The sequence below is a fragment of the Canis lupus genome, chromosome 1 (genome assembly GCF_048164855.1).
Source record: "Canis lupus baileyi chromosome 1, mCanLup2.hap1, whole genome shotgun sequence".
Classification (NCBI taxonomy): Eukaryota; Metazoa; Chordata; class Mammalia; order Carnivora; family Canidae; genus Canis; species Canis lupus.
This window is the reverse complement of record NC_132838.1, coordinates 14383137-14399631: the sequence shown is the minus strand read 5'-3', so window position 1 is coordinate 14399631 and position 16495 is coordinate 14383137. Positions and strand designations below refer to the sequence as shown.

At 35.0% G+C, this 16495-nt stretch overlaps 1 protein-coding gene across 2 annotated transcripts in view; it reads right to left on the bottom strand.

Moving 5' to 3' along the window:
* VPS4B (vacuolar protein sorting 4 homolog B) overlaps positions 1-16495 on the bottom strand; it is a 34469-nt gene that overhangs the window by 5711 nt on the left and 12263 nt on the right. For both annotated transcript variants that reach the window (XM_072821229.1, XM_072821219.1), the window contains exons 4-10: positions 14361-14428; positions 10370-10489; positions 7605-7761; positions 7072-7220; positions 5064-5145; positions 3515-3734; positions 1021-1161 (exon numbers count right to left, since the gene is read on the bottom strand). In XM_072821229.1, the coding sequence (XP_072677330.1) occupies positions 1021-1161; positions 3515-3734; positions 5064-5145; positions 7072-7220; positions 7605-7761; positions 10370-10489; positions 14361-14428 (937 nt within the window). The remainder of the gene's footprint in view (positions 1-1020; positions 1162-3514; positions 3735-5063; positions 5146-7071; positions 7221-7604; positions 7762-10369; positions 10490-14360; positions 14429-16495) is intronic.

Here is a 16495-nt window from a genome sequence, read left to right as displayed (position 1 = left end):
AAGTTTCCAAAAAACTTCTCAGAGAAGCATTAATACATAAATACATCTATAAATATATACTTATGCACATACAGAAGTACATGTATGTTTATAGATCTATGTGTACGTTTCATGTAAATAAATTTCTCCTCTAGAAGTTACTATTCATTCTCACATAACGCTCTTTGAAAATCTGTAATTGAAGAAGATTTAAAAAACTGTGTGCTCACCAATAAGAAAATACAAAAATAACAAATGTAGCTTTTCACAGTAAGCTTCCTATAGCTTACAAAGTAAGTTTTAAGAATTATCTTAATCCCGGCAGGCCCGGTGGCTCAGCGGTTTAGCACCGCCTTCGGCCCAGGGTGGGATCCTGGAGACCCGGGATCGAGTCCCGTGTCGGGCTCCCTGCATGGGGCCTCCTTCTCCCTCTGCCTGTGTCTCTGCCTCTCTCTCTCTCATGAATAAATAAACTCTTTAAAAAAGAAAAAAAAAAGAATTATTTTAATCCCCCCAAAATAAACTATAGAAATATAATTTTTTATCATAAACACTTGGTTTCAGGATTTTTTTTTCTACAAGCACTATATTTAAACTTTCTATAAAGCTTGAAGAAGTAAAACAGAAAACGTCATTATAAAAACAAGATTTATGCATTAAGCTCTGAGTATTTTATAAAATCTTAGATTCAGAAAAGAAATTTACCGATTCTACTTTTTGGTAAGTCTTGACAATAATTTATGTCATATAGGTAAGAATTCTGGTGATAGTATCCTAGCTATAAGACCTACAAATGTAGAAACCTATGGTTTTTTAAAAAAGCTTTTTCACTTAAAATTAAATTTTCCTTAAAGCCCAAGAAAATATTTTCGAGATAATTATTTTATATTTTAAGTTCAATTAATCTTCACAACTTTTTGAGTAGTATTTATAAACATGCTCGATCACACCAACATTTTCTGATCTCACATGACTGGAAATGTTTGTCTCACAAATGACAAACTATGAATTTTTTTCTTAATAGCAAACAAAATGTCAAACCATGCAAACAACTGGTTCCAAAAGTTTATCCCCAGGGACGTCCATCCATGTCATTTCAATGGCACCAGGGTCACCTGGAGAACAGGGTGTTAGCAGATCATCTACTATTTTGTTGGGATCAGCTCGTGAAGGTCCGCACACCTGGAATAAACAGTAATCTGAAATATTTACTTGAACAAATTAACTTAAGATTTAGGCCATTATCAAGAAACTTGAAAATGTACTATTTTGTATTTTGTTAAAATGTTTACTTCTAAAAATAAACAGATGAATACACAATAAAATGTAATTATCTTTGGGTGATGGGACAGATTTTGTTTGGTGTTAATTTCTTCCTGATACTTTCCTATATTTCGAAATTTCCTATGATAAACTACGTGATCACAAGGAGAAAATGAGTTTAAATTAAAAAAAAAGAAAAAGAAAAGAAATAGTTATCTGTGGTGAAGGGTTCTTTTTTCTCTAATGCTTATTAAATGGTCTTAGTCCAAAAAAGGGGGCATCTTCAATAATTCTCTTAAGTTTTTTCTATTTTCCAAAACTGAGAAAGTTCTGATATTTGGAAGATTAGTGTGAAATCACTGAATGTTTTCTCAAAAAAAATTTCTCTTTAAAAATAAGTACAAAATTAAATGCTATGTGTAATTTCAATGCTATTTTGTGATTCATAACGGATTTAAAATAAAATATTAATAACGCCCTGAAAAAGAACCCTTGGGACAGGAGTCACATGCAAGTGTTTTTTTAGATGACAACAAATCTATACTAAATTGGAGGCTGATTTCACATTTAATATTTTTTTTGACAATGATCAATCTTAAATATTATGTCAGACTTAGGGCAGGTTGCAGAAAAATAAAGATTCTAGGTTTACTTATTATGTGTATTTTATAATCTGTCTTTCCCAACAAAAATTTTAGCTGCAGAGATTTTTGTTTTTTGTAATCCTTTGTGCTGCCAAAGAGAGCACAAGGGATTTTTGTTTTTGATTGTAGTACTTTCTGATTTATCTCTGGGCTCAGAGTAGTACTGTAGACATTTGATAAATAAACAGGCAATCTTGTTTTTGCTAACTGAAATAATTAGCCTTAAAAATGGGAGTCAAGGATGGACCCACTGAGAGATCTACTCGCTGGTGATGGAGAAGGCCAGATGTTAACACTGATTTGGCTGCTTCACCTTTATTCTCCTAAAAAGGACCTGGCTACAGGGTCATTTAAGCTGTCTTTGGTGGTCACGTGGAGAACTGAATGAAAAGTTCTGGGTAGGAAAGGACTGAGTTCTGAAGAATCTATAGTTTCTAAATGGTAAAGAGAATTTAAAAGAAAATACAATGGCTGGAACATAAAATTGCCCCTGAGCCTCTCGTGTTTCCCTCAGTAATGAGGTGGCTGTAGGGGGAAGGGCTATTTCCTGGACTACTCAGGTACCATGACGGAGGCGCTTTACAAGAATACTTCATTTCATTCTCACAATTGTACTTTGAGGCAGTGTTATTGCCTTTATTGTAGAGATGATAAAAACGAGCCTTAAATGGATAATATAATTTGCTCAAGGAGCCTTAAATGGATAATATAATTTGCTCAAGGAGACCTCAATAAGTAAATTGTGGAGTCAGGCTTCAAATTCAGGTTTTAATTCAAATTCATCATTTTTTAAAAAAATTTATTGCAGGACAACAGACACAACATATGTAACTTAGTCATAATATATCAGTTTTGTCATTACTGCTGGATTGAGTTTGCTAATAGTTTTTCAGGATTTTCACCATCCATGTTCATGAGTAATTCGGGATACTGCTGTTCCCAGCAATATGGTTGGTCCAAATTACCTCCTCCACTTAAATATCAAGATCACAGTCTTTTTACAATGAATGCTCCATTCATTCAAGCAGACAAAACACTGCATGCGAAGCGAGGCTTCAGATTCTGAAGCACACGTGACCAAGAGGAAACTCACACTTCTGCACCTCTCTGGTGGGATCTCGGGAAACTGTGTTAGCACCCAAGTCCCAGTTCAATCACATTAACATCTGAGTCTCAGACTGATGATCAACGGGTGGTAACAGGCACCTGTTGTAAAGTTTTTGGGAGGACCAAATGACATAGGGACATAAGGAATAGAATACAGTGCCAGGCATATTTAAATATTAGCTATTAGTATTTTTCCTTTGTTAATGAGGTGCAAATGCACCAGATTCTGTGCAAGGATATTCTAGTTACACCAGCAGTAACTATATATTTAAAGTTTCTACACTTATATAAAAATAACAAGTACCTCAAAAATCATTGCATAAAAAATTTTAAAATGTAGGACTATTATTAACAGCCATTAATAAATTTTGTGGGAGAACTTATTTTCAATGAAATTAAAATGTTAATTCTATAAACCCACTAGTTATGAAACCTTCCTGAAATTATTTGAAGACAAATCAATGATGGTCTCAAAACTTGACTTTTTAAAAATATCTGAAAGGAGGATCAAAGCTCCTCACCTTTTTAAAATGAGTAGCTGACTGCACTTTTCTTACAGGCTGCATTAATGCATCACGCACAATGATACTTATGTCTGCACCCGAATAACCGTCCGTTTTCTTCCCGAGTTCTCGGAAGTCTGTTTCTGCTAGACTGTTCTGAGTGGTCCCTAAGTGCAGTTTGAACATTGCTGCTCGGGCATGGGCCTCAGGCAAAGGAATATAAATTCGTTTCTCAAATCTTAAAATGAAAGAAAAATTACATCAAGATTACTACATATATTTAATTTCAATTGAAAATTCAGATTTCTCAAGAAGAAACAAGATGCTCAGATATTCTCATTTATACAAAGCTAAGCTGAGTAAATTAAATGGGTCCATAGGTTAACCATATGTATTTAGATTAAATAATGGGAAAATATCCAAACACATTAACAACTAAAAAGGAAAACTAAAATAGCCAGAGAGCCAATTTGAAGTAATTTATCCATTCTCACATGATTTTTGGGTTACTTTGGCCATAGTGTTAATAATGTCTAGAATTCACAACATGATATGTCCCACAAGATTAGTTTCCTACAGAATTATACTCTGAACTCCCGGTCAAGGGATTAATATGGTTAATCATACGAAATAAGAGATGACAACTAGTTTCTTAAATTCAAAAACAGTAAAGCTACTCAAAATCTAATAAACATGTTTACACAAAATGCCCACTTTATTACAATGGGTACATTCAGAATAAATAATCCTACTAGCTCATAAATGCTGTTTTATGAACAATAACTTTACTCGCTTCTCAGAATTTTAGCTTTAGAGACAGAGAAGAAGCAATAAGGGACAATTTAAATGGACTTTTCTTCCTTCAGGTACCTCTCTGTGGTCTTGAGAATTTTAAATTCCCATAATCTCTAGAGATGGGTTTAGAATTAGCACATTTTTCCAAAACAAACAGCAGATTGCCTTTCTTAATATGGAATGGTAATCCAGCATCCTGGCAAACTATCAAGTGAACAGGATAAAAGCAGCAAGAACCGGTGCTAATTTTTACGATGCAAAATTCAATGAATGAAATAGGGAATGGTGTGCGTGAAAAGTAATGAATCTATAAACCTTTCCTGTAGCTTAAGTTCAAGATGCAATTTAAAAATTATAGACATAAATTTTTTAATGAAAATATATCTTGGTTATCTATCATACTTTAACTTCTATAAATGTCATTTTGCTAACATTTTACATGGAAATTTTCCATTGAAATAGCAAGCTACATTTGTAAGTTTGTGAAGCATCAGTGCCCATGAAGTTTCATTAGAATTAATAATAAGCATTAGGTAATACATTTTCCAATGTTAAAGATTCTGTATATGAACATCTCTTATCTTCAGTATAGCAACCAAGTAAGCAGACAAACGCCAGCCTCTCTTCCCCTAACACAGGGGGCAATAGGATTAGGGTATCTCAAAAAAATTCTGAAAAGTTCTCAGAATATCTTTTCGTTGGATAAAAAGGGAACTGTTATGACTTGTTACATCTACAGTTAAGAAATAAGACCTTCACTGTATCATCAGACCTTCTTCTGATGGCAGAATCCAGAACCCAAGGTATATTTGTAGCTCCCAGAACCAAAATTCCATCATTGTCTACACCAACACCTGTTATGAAAATAAGAAATATTTTAAATAATTTGTCATTTTAGTTTTTTTTTTTTTTTCAATCTCGTCCATATGTTCTGTTAAGAATGTAGTGTTTTCAGGATGCCTGGTCGGCTCAGTGGTTGAGCATCTGCCTTTTACTCAAGGTGTGATCTTGGGGTCCTGGGATCTAGTCCTGCATCGGGCTCCCTGTGTCTCTGCCTCCCTCTCTGTCTCTCATGAATAAATACATCTTAAAAAAAAAAAAAAAAAGAAAAAAGAAACCCATTTAAAAAAAAAAAAAAAAGGGTTTTCGTTTCCAAAGGCCAGGTAAACAAAGGCAAAAAATGCACTATTAGGACTTCATCAAGATAAAAACCTTTTTCACAACAAAGGAAACAGTCAACAAGACCAAAAAGGCAAAGGACAGAATGGGAGAAGATATTTGCAAATGACACATCAGATAAAGGGCTAGTACCCAAAATCTATAAAGAACTTACGAAACTCAACACCCAAAGAACAAATAATCCAATCAAGAAATGGGCAGAAGACATGAAGGGACATTTCTCCAAAGAAGACACAAATGGCCAACAGACACATGAAGAAATGCTCAACATCACTTGGCATCAGGGAAATACAAATCAAAACCATAATGAGATACCACCTCATACCAGTCAGAATAGCTAAAATTATGAAGTCAGGTAACAACAGGTGTTGGCAAGGATGTGGACAAAAAAAAATCCCACTGTTGGTGGGATTGCCAGCTGGTGCACTCTGGAAAATAGTAAGAAGGTTCTTCAAAAAGTTGAAAATAGAGCCACCCTGCAACCCAGCAATTGTGCTACTAGGTATTTGCCCCAAAGATACAAATGTGGTCATCCAAAGGGGTACCTACACCCAATGTTCATACCACCAATGTCCGCAATAGCCAAACTATGGAAAGAGCCCAGATGTCTACCAACAGACGTGGGAGATATATATAAATATAAATATATATATATAAAATATATATATATATAAAATATATATATGTATTTATTTATTTATTTATATAACAAATTACTACTTAGCCATCAAAAAAATGTAATCTTGCCATTTGCAACGACATGGATGGAACAAGAGTATATTATGCTAAGTGAAGTAATTCACAGAAAGACAATTATATGATCTCACTCATATATGGAACTTAAGAAACAAAGCAGAGAATCATTGGGGAAGAGAGGAAAACGTAAAACAAGATGAAATCAGAGAGGGAGACAGATCATAAGAGACTCTTTTTTTTTTTTTTTTTAAAGAGACTCTTAATCATAGGAAACAAACCAAAGGTCACTGGAGGGGAGAGAGTGGGGTGATGGGGTAACTAGGTGATGGGACATTAAGGAGGGCACATGATATCATGAGCACTAGGTGCTATATAAGACTGATGAATCACTGAGCTCTACCTTTGAAACCAATAATGCATTATGTTAATTAGTTGAATTTAAATAAAATTTAAAAAAGAAAAAAAAGTGTGGTGTTTTAATGTTAAAGTGACCCGAGAGTCTCTCTGAAAAAACTATATTTAATCAAATATCACATTATTCAAATATAATGCAAATATTCCCGAGAATCAAATCTTCTAGATTGCAGACAAATACTATTCATATTCTTCTCAAAATATTTCTTAAAAGATTTCATTTGAAGTTTATACGTTCCTTTTGCTGATACTGTTCGTGGTAGGTTATAAGTGAGTATGTGGATCTCCTTACTGTTTATGCCAGAGCCCTACAGATGATTACAATGGGGTGCAGATTATGTGTGCATATGCAGGACAATCAGAATGAAACATGGCATAATGAAAACACTTAGTCAGCTAAAATGGAGAAATTTGGCTCGAACTTTTTCCATTATTGTGATAACAGCAGTTATACAATAAGTAGAAAATATTTCAGAAGTCAGTACCCCTACCTTGCATTTGAACTAGGAACTCAGTCTTAATTCTACGGGCAGCTTCGCTCTCATTTTCACTTCTTGAGCCACACAGAGAATCAATTTCATCAATGAAGATAATGGAAGGCTTATTCTCTCTGGCAAGTTGGAATAAGTTCTTAACTAGCCTAAAAATAAATAAAAGCTTTCAGTTTCTTAATAAAAACAGTAAATGACACATGACTTAATAAAAAAAACCTAAAATAGAACACATACAATATTATAAGAATTCTTAAGATTCAATCATGTTTTGGTCCAGAAAATAAAAATGGTACAGTTGGATAATTCCATTTATGATTTATTAAACTATATTATATGTAACTACATATGTTATCTTTTCCTATGAAATGAATTTCAAATGAGGGACTGATTTCACAGAAAAATGAATATTTATGTCACTTCTCTGAATGTCTATGAATGATGTAAGAAAACTATTACTTTATAGACTGATATAATGATTCCAGGAAAGAGAAAGTAAAAAACAGAAAAGAAAAGGTCAACTTACTACTTACTTTTCACTTTCACCTAGCCACTTAGAGACAAGGTCAGAGGAAGATATTGAAAAAAATGTTGAGTTGTTTGCTTCTGTTGCTACAGCTTTGGCTAAATAGGACTTTCCTGTTCCAGGCGGTCCAAATAACAGAATTCCCCTCCACGGTGTTCTCTTGCCTAAAATTTGCATTAGAAAAATAATATGAGAATCTCACAACTGTTAATTTCTGTTACTAGAGACATAATTCATACTGAAGAATACTGTGGAAGAGGTTTTTAACTCTACAGCTATCAGAATAAAAAACTTTTTTTAAATTAATCAAACTAAGGTAAGTATGTCTTAAAAGTATCTCATTTGCTTTTCATAGGGAACACTTTGTCAAATGCGTTTGCACTGATATAATCTTTCTAGCAGGAAGTTCATTTACTTCACTCATTCATTCAACCACTATGTACTAAAACCACAATGTATAGACAGAGAACTATAAACACAAAAGGATCTCTGCCCTCCCTGGGCTTACAGTCTAAAAGGCACTTCCTGATTGTCTGCTATCTGCAACACTCAGTATCAGTATACTGTAGGATAAACTATGTCCATACAGTAAGGGCAGCTGGAAACATTTTCTTTTAAATATTTATGACTCTTGAGAAATGAAACTAACACAGTCTGGTTGATCTGTCCCAAAGTTCTATTCAATTCCTGATTCCACAGGGAAGCGTAGTCTAGTATTATAGAGAGCATATTCTTATTCAGATGGTTGGGTAATAAGGAGACTCTACCACCTGAAATCCTAGTTTTGTGAAAATATAACAAGTGAAGAAATCAACTCTTTGTATTTCAATTTTCCTAATAGGAAATAATGCTGCCTAAAATAAAACTGGCTGAGTTACATTTGGTAAAACCATGAAATATACATTTAAAAAATTTCTAGGTTGAAACTGGACGGGGACATGGTAGCTACATAAGAACGATATGCAGATTACTAATGGCAAAACTAACTACTGTTGTATTTATTGTTATGAAAGCCTCAACTTTGAGTTGAATTCTATCTTCCCATTTTAAATGTCTGAAATTGTAAGTCCGTGTTCCCTTAAGTGTGGTATATGTGACTGGTGGCAGATGGAGTACTTTTTAGGTAGCATACAAATACTTTTTATTTAAATACATTTTTTTTTAAAAGACTTTGGGAGACAGTGAGCATAAGAGAAAGCATGAGCAGGGAGGCTGATGTGGGGCTTCATCCCAGGACCCTGAGATCATAAATTGAGCTGAAGGCAGATGCTTATCTGACTGAGCCACCCAGGTGCCCTATTTAAATAATTTTTAAAATGTGTATTAGAAAAATATTAATTTTTCCATTTATAGTAGACACAAAGCAATGTTTTAAAATGAAGTTACTACAGAAAAATAAGAAAGATGATTAATAAGTTCAGTTATAGGCAAAATGATCTATAGTGTTAGGAGTCAAGTGATCACCTCTGCAGAGTAAAGAACTGGCAGAGGGACTTGTGGGTGGATTATTAGTATTATCTCTTGGTATGTGTGATGATGATTACATAGATGTACTTTCTGATCATTTATGAAACTGAACACTTTTAGGTTCCTGCTAGTCTCTATGTCTATGCTGTACTTTAATAAAAATTTGCTCAAAGTCAGTGATTTAAAGGAAAGTATTTAAAAAATAGTAATGGTACACGTATATGGAAATAATCAGAAACAAGATACATAAATGACTTGTGTTTTGAAAATATTGGTGGTAAGTAATAGAAAATGAACTCAATCATGCTTTTGTGCCTTTATAGGATCACGATGTCAACTTTTACACCGTTAATTTTGTATTTCTGAAGTTAGGTTGTGAGTCATAGGTGGCCTGGTGGACAACCAGTGGCCCACAGGTTCTTTCCTCATCACTACTCTATATGACATCACCCTCTGGACCTAATTCAGTTTGAGGCCAATGTCACAGATTTGCTCTCTACACAAATCAGCTGGTTTCTAAAAGGGATATCCTGTTGCACTGTTAGACCACGGGTATAGCCATACCATAACAGAGGCAGGCTATCAGTCACAACAAGGACAATGTGAGGGAATGCTTCAGCATATACAGATCACCTGCTGCTGGAGCTGTAACTTCAACTACACCACGAGGGTTGGCTTAGCAATATTCTCCTCACAGGGAAAATGAATTGTCTCCAGAGGATAGCTACTTTGTCTGAAAATATTAAATAATTCTTGCTCTTTTTAAAAAGTGGGGAAAACTCTTATAAAACTAGTACATGACCACTGGAAAAACATCAGATGAAACTTCAAAGAAAAGGTAAAAACCATCCATAATCTTATCTCCTAGGCATAACATTTTTATGTCAATCTGTCTATATTTACTTCTCAGCATTTATTTAATAAATGTGAGTCATACTACACATATTGATAACTTGTGTTCTGATATTTATGTATATGTGGACATCCTTTCATGTCAATTATAACACAGAGCTAAATTTCTTAATGTAGACATACCCTGTATTTGAATGAGTGCACAGTATTCCGCTGCATGTTGGTGATTTAGCCTATGCTTTTCTGGTTGACATCTGGGTCTTTTTGTAATATATGTATATTGCAAATACATGTACAAAATAAATACCTTTGTGCAGAGGTACATCACCACCTTATAACAATTTGTTTACGGTGCTAACTTATAATATGGTGATAAAAATCCATAATGCTCTACCTCAGCTGTCAATGTGTTTTTAAGGAATCATCAAAAAACCTATTTCACAGTCATCTTACCTGTAAAAAGATGAGGAAATTTAATAGGTAGTATCACAGCCTCTTTAAGTGCCTCTTTGGCTCCTTCAAGACCAGCAACATCGCTCCATTTCACATTTGGTCGCTCTATAACAATGGCACCTACAAAAGAAGTATATCATCTTTAAATTAAGGAAGACTATTGCATCAAATGTAGAAGACAACATGAAATAATGACATTCAAGAAATACATTATAAAACTGGAAAAGTTTTATCTATAAAAAAACCTTATTGAAATCATGTGATTAGGAAGTAATTGTGGGGCAGAGTCAGCAGGAGTCAGAAAGCTGGGCTGGGTGACTGGCTAACCTAGGGTAGGTCACTTAACTTTTCTATTTCTGCTTCCTCACTGTAAAATGAAAAGAATACTATCTGCCCAAACCACTTAAGATGGGTTAGTGGAGGGATAAAATGACATAATGAATATTAGTGTGTTTGGAAAATCACGAAATATTGTACCAAGTGGTTACAAATCAGTTTGAATGCACTGATTCTGAAGTACTGAAAGTACCTGTTCAATGGGGGTTGATCAACTACTTCTTTTTAACAAAAATACCCAGTGATCTAATGCTCTCCTTAAGCACCAAAATAAAAAAAAAAACTTAATAACTTTAATTGGTGATACAGACAGACAGATGGATGGTTGGATGGACAGATAAATAGTAGGGAGAATGAGAGGGAGCGGATGATGAAGGAGAGAAAGAAAATGTGCTCCTGTAGATCTGCAATCCTTTCCTGAGATTTGTTAAATTTTCTTTTTGGCTTCTAAATACCTACTTAAAATTTTTTTACATTAAAAAGTTATCTGTATGATTTAAGTTTTCAATACAAGATATTCAGAAGCCACAGCAATTGTTGCAGTAAGAGTCCACAAAAGGTTTCCTCTAATATAGATTAGCAAAAGTTTTCAATCATCTTTTATCAAAAACTTTTCCAAAAGCTGATTCTAAGGCGATGTGTAATTTTTTTAAGTATAGCAAAACATCACCACTTACACAATCCACTGATTACCAATGAAGTTAGTTTTATGGGTATTTCTTCTTGCTATGAAAGATCATTTATTATTATGAAAGTAGTTATATTACATGACCTACTTATATTATGAAAATCTTTAGCTATAGATTAAAATTAAATGAAATCTGGATGCCTGGCTGGATCAGTCAGAGGAGCATATGACTCTTGAGATTATTTAAAAAAATACAATGTTAAAAAAAAAAAACTATAAATACTTTCTGCATTCTAAAAGTTCACATTAAGTATAAATTAGAGCCAATTCACCTTTTCTATGTTCCATTCCGCTTAGTATCCCAACATGAGAAAATATTTGTATTATCCGATAGGATTTTGTAATAGTTAAAAAAAAAAAAAAGGAAATTTACTTTATATATAAGCAGAATCTGGTCAACTTAAGTTTTTTCTAAGTATGAATATTCTAAATATGCCAAAACTTATCTTCACATTTAACTAATATTTTTCAAAATGTAAAGGTCATTTTAGAATGTTTAGTGATAAAAATTATTTAGATAAAAACTAATATTATTTAATAAAAGTAGTAATTTAAAAAGGGGAAAAGGATTATTGGGAATAAAGGCCAAACAATTTGTTTCCAATTAGATAAATTTATTCAGTCTTTGATTATACTCATGTTATTAAACCTCAAAAGTCACTAAGCATCAAAACAGTTAACAGAAAACTCAAATAATAAATTCTTTAACTTTATTTTTTTAAGATTTTATTTGTTTATTCGTAAGTGAAACGCAGAGAGAGGCAGAGACATAGGCAAAGGGAGAAGCAGGCTCCCTATGGGGTGCCTGATCCAAGACTCAATCCCAGGACCCCAGGATCACGACCTGAGCCAAAGGCAGACGCTCAACCACAGAGCCACCCAGGCGTCCCAAAATTTAAATTTTAATATATAAACACTGCTCTTAAAGTCGTAACTTAAAACAGAAATAGAAGACTTAAAATACTCTTTCAGGAAAAAAAGGAAAGATTCAAAAAAGGATATTATAGGGGATCCCTGGGTGGCGCAGTGGTTTGGCGCCTGCCTTTGGCCCAGGGCGCGATCCTGGAGACCCGGGATCGAATCCCACGTCAGGCTCCCGGTGCATGGAGCCTGCTTCTCCCTCTGCCTGTGTCTCTGCCTCTCTCTCTCTCTCTCTGTGACTATCATAAATAAATAAAAATTAAAAAAAAAAAAAAAAAGGATATTATACAGTGAAACCCACAAGCAAACTATTAAATGAAGATGGAAAAAAGGACTCTGAGATATGATAGGCTAGGACTCCTTTCAAGCTCCACTTCATTCTGAGATTCCAAACAATTTCCTCATTTAAATGTTTTCAGTGTTTGTATTTTTGTACATCTCTGGTTCTTATTATTACCGAATTTGAAAGAATGCCCTAAGGAGGGAGGAGGGAGGGAGGAGGGGGGTGGGGGGAGGGGGAGGGGGAGGGGGAGGGGGAGAAGGAGAAGGAGAGGGAGAAGGAGAAGGAGAAGGAGAAGGAGAAGGAGAAGGAGAAGGAGAAGGAGAAGGAGAAGGAGAAGGAGAATGCCCTATTAAAAACTGGTCTGTACCTTTTCCTGAAACTAAAGATACGCTCCAGCTTTTACTTTGTGGGGGAGAGTGGGAAACAAAACCAAAAGGATGGAAAAAAAAATACCAAAACACCTTCTGCCCTAGAGCTGAAGTCAGGCCACTTGGCTCAGACCGCTGGATGGTCCAGCAGAACTGACTATGAAGTATGTGTCCCCACTGCTGCGGGCAGTGGTGGTGCAGCAGCAGACACTCAGCTTTTCCTTTTGCACTTTATCCACCACTGAAGTTCTCATTCATAAATTATCCTCACTAACTGTAGTGTTTTTGAGATATTATGCTTATAGTATTCTCCTATATATCCCAGTGGGGCTGGTAAAACAAATAATAGAATAAAAATGAAGACACTAGTTAGTATGGCGAGACTAAAGGACTGGCTGAGCGAAGTATATTCATCATTCACTAACCAACGCTGTGCCTATACAATGGAAATCTTCTCAGCCATGCATTCTTTTTGGCAAGATTCAAAGTAACAAAATACGTAATATTCAACCCAACAATTAACATATCAAAGAACAATCAAATCTCAGTACACAAAGCCAGCAATTAAAAAGATGCCATTTTAGATACACATAGCTACTACCATTTACCGAGGCCCTAAAATTTGTCAGATATAACCTGGCAGTTTTTACACTGTTATAATATTCTATCTTCCCAGAAATGAAGGTATTAGTAATTTCCATTTTAGAGCTGGGGTATTCTACTCTGAGAGGTTCGGGAACCTGCCCGTGATCAGATAGCTTTAGAGCAACAGGCTCTGGAGAGGATTCCAGATCTGAATGGAACCAAAATCCATACCCTCTCATCATGCACTATACTACAAGCACAGGAGAATGAAAGGCTTTTTATAGGTGTAGAAGGTAAAAACAAAGCTGGAAGAGATAAATGTAAATGGTAACACTGAAACAGGATAAAACACAGATGAGAAAGGTCTAGAAACATGAAATAAATCATCAATAATAAGCTACAGCAATAGCAATAAAAGCCAAGTGAGTCCCAATTCACTCTGTTCCTCTGACAATTTGGAAATTTTAATCCGTCAGATTTTACAATGTGCTAGAAGTATAAATGCTACCTTTTCTAAAAGGAGGCAAATAAGACAAAATGAAAAAGAGTAAGTTGATTGACAGGTTTTTAAAGGCATATATATAAAAACCAAACAGTATTTTTACTACACGGGAAAAACCAACCTAGTAAAGACCCTATCAGGTAAATTCTATGAAAATGGACAAAGTCAGCATGTGACTACTAGGAACCAAAGCCAGTTCTTGAACCTCATTTGAATACAGGGGAAAAAAATCAATTCAAACAGATAATTCACTATGAGGTTTAAAACAAAAATAAGATAGTATATTTAAAAATGAAATCTAAAGCAACCTTGAAGTTGATTCTGTAGTTTCTTTTTTTCAGGATCATCAGTTTCTCCTTCCCCATCACTGTCATTCCTAATAAAAAGAATTTAATATATTCAAGTGATCACTCATTGCTAGCAAAATAAGGCAAAAATTAAGGAAATATTAAACTGAAATACCTATACCTTAAGTAGCAAAATAAGGCATTCACATTAAAAGTTATACTTATTACTTTTAAGAGTATACTAAATAAAATAGCAAGCAGGCATATTATCCATCAATATGGAATCATGAACAGGAAAGGGGCAAAAAGACCAGAATGAAGGAACCAGCTCCAAGTTCCCATGACATACCTATGTTATGTACAAACGCATAAACACATGCCCCCACACCTCATTCCACAAAAGACTTAAGATGAATTACAGGAGAGTTGTAAACTACATAAAAATACCAAATCAGGCAAACTATGTATCAGAAAAAGAAGCCATAACCAGGAGAGAAAAACCCAGAGCATTAATTATTTAAAAGATATAAAGTTCTATAATCCTTAGTCTGGGGGTTCCAAAGAAGAGATGAAGCTTTTGATGAAAATGAAATGAGACCAAAAGACAAGTAAATCAACCACAGTATTTCATATCTGCGAATGTATTCTGAAAAAAAATAATTTAAAATGAGTTTAAAGCTTTGACTACAAGGATAATCATGCCTACACTGTTCCCAAAAGGGAAAAAAATCAGAAATAAAGTATGTTCAATCATAGGGATTAGCATATGACAGACTATGCTGCAATCTTTGAAAATGAAGCTGTAGAAATAGTTTACTGAGACGTTTATAATACACTGAATGAAAAATTGATAAAGCAAAAAATATGGCATTACATCATTTTTTTTAACACATAACATATACACGGAGATTAAAAAGCTTGACAGATTTTTCCCCCAAATGGGACTAGCTTGTTTATCATAGGATGGTGGGGTTATGGGTTAGGTACAGACTGCCAAGTGATTCACTTGATATTCACTCCAACCTTGTTCTACCATGCTTTCTTGTACAATGAAGACCGTACTTATAAAATACTGTCTGTCCCTTCTGGGCCTCCTTGCAGCAAGGGCTCCACATGAAACCCAAGTTCCTCCAAGAAGTGGAGGCAAGCTTCGAGCTAAAGCCCTGGCTTGCTGAGGGAGCTGTGGCAGAGGTCCTACTGGATATGGAATCCAAGCTTAACTCCAGGCCCCCACTGCAAATCTGTAAGGTTAATACTCTATAATAAATCCCTTATTGCTTAAATTAGCCAACGTGGATCCTGCTATTCAATATAGAATTGGCATCTCCCCACTGGGTAGCCATCTCAGGAGGGGACACTACAGGGTCTTCAAGCAAGACCACAAAAGCCTCAACTCACAGGGAGATGACATTTCTGCTGGCAAGGGTGTCTCAGAAAGAGTCGGGGGTCCAGGTACTCAAGGTTAATGCAATTTTTCCCAATAGTTTTATTTTAATTTTGGAGCCCCAGTCTTCCATTAAATGGCCCAACTTTTATATTTGAAACCCTGAAGTTGAATCTATGCTGAAATTCAATAATCCATAAGATCTGCTAGGGTAATCCCTAAGTAATCCATAAAAATCAGGTGGGGTCTGATTTTCGTTATCTCAGTGCTGTAGGTACAGAAGATAAAAATATTCTCAAGTGTCACAAGAACTCCCTGGTTCCCTGACCACGTCTTGAAAAGAGAATAGAAAACCTTGAGCTTGTAATTCTCTTCATTCAGACTCTCCCATGAGGTTTGAAGCAGGCAGTCAACTCTAGTTCCTATGTTCTTATGTCCTTCAAGATGGCGTTTGGTAGTAGCCACAAAGCCCCTGAAGCACTGCCTTCAAGACATTCCATTCCTGATGACCACAGGGGATTATCTAAGTAACTCCTATCGCTGTATACCATGGACTCTGAGTATCACATCTTCTAAAACTAACCAGAACCTCCTGCCTTCAAACCCAACCAGGCCATATAACCCCATCCCAGAATCTCATTTCTTATATGCAAGAGACTATACATTCCAATAAAACTTTATTTTCAAAAACAGGCAGCAGGTCAGATCTGGCCTATGAGTCATGGATTGCCAACACCTAGTTTCAACAAAGTGAGCAGATTTCACAAATTAA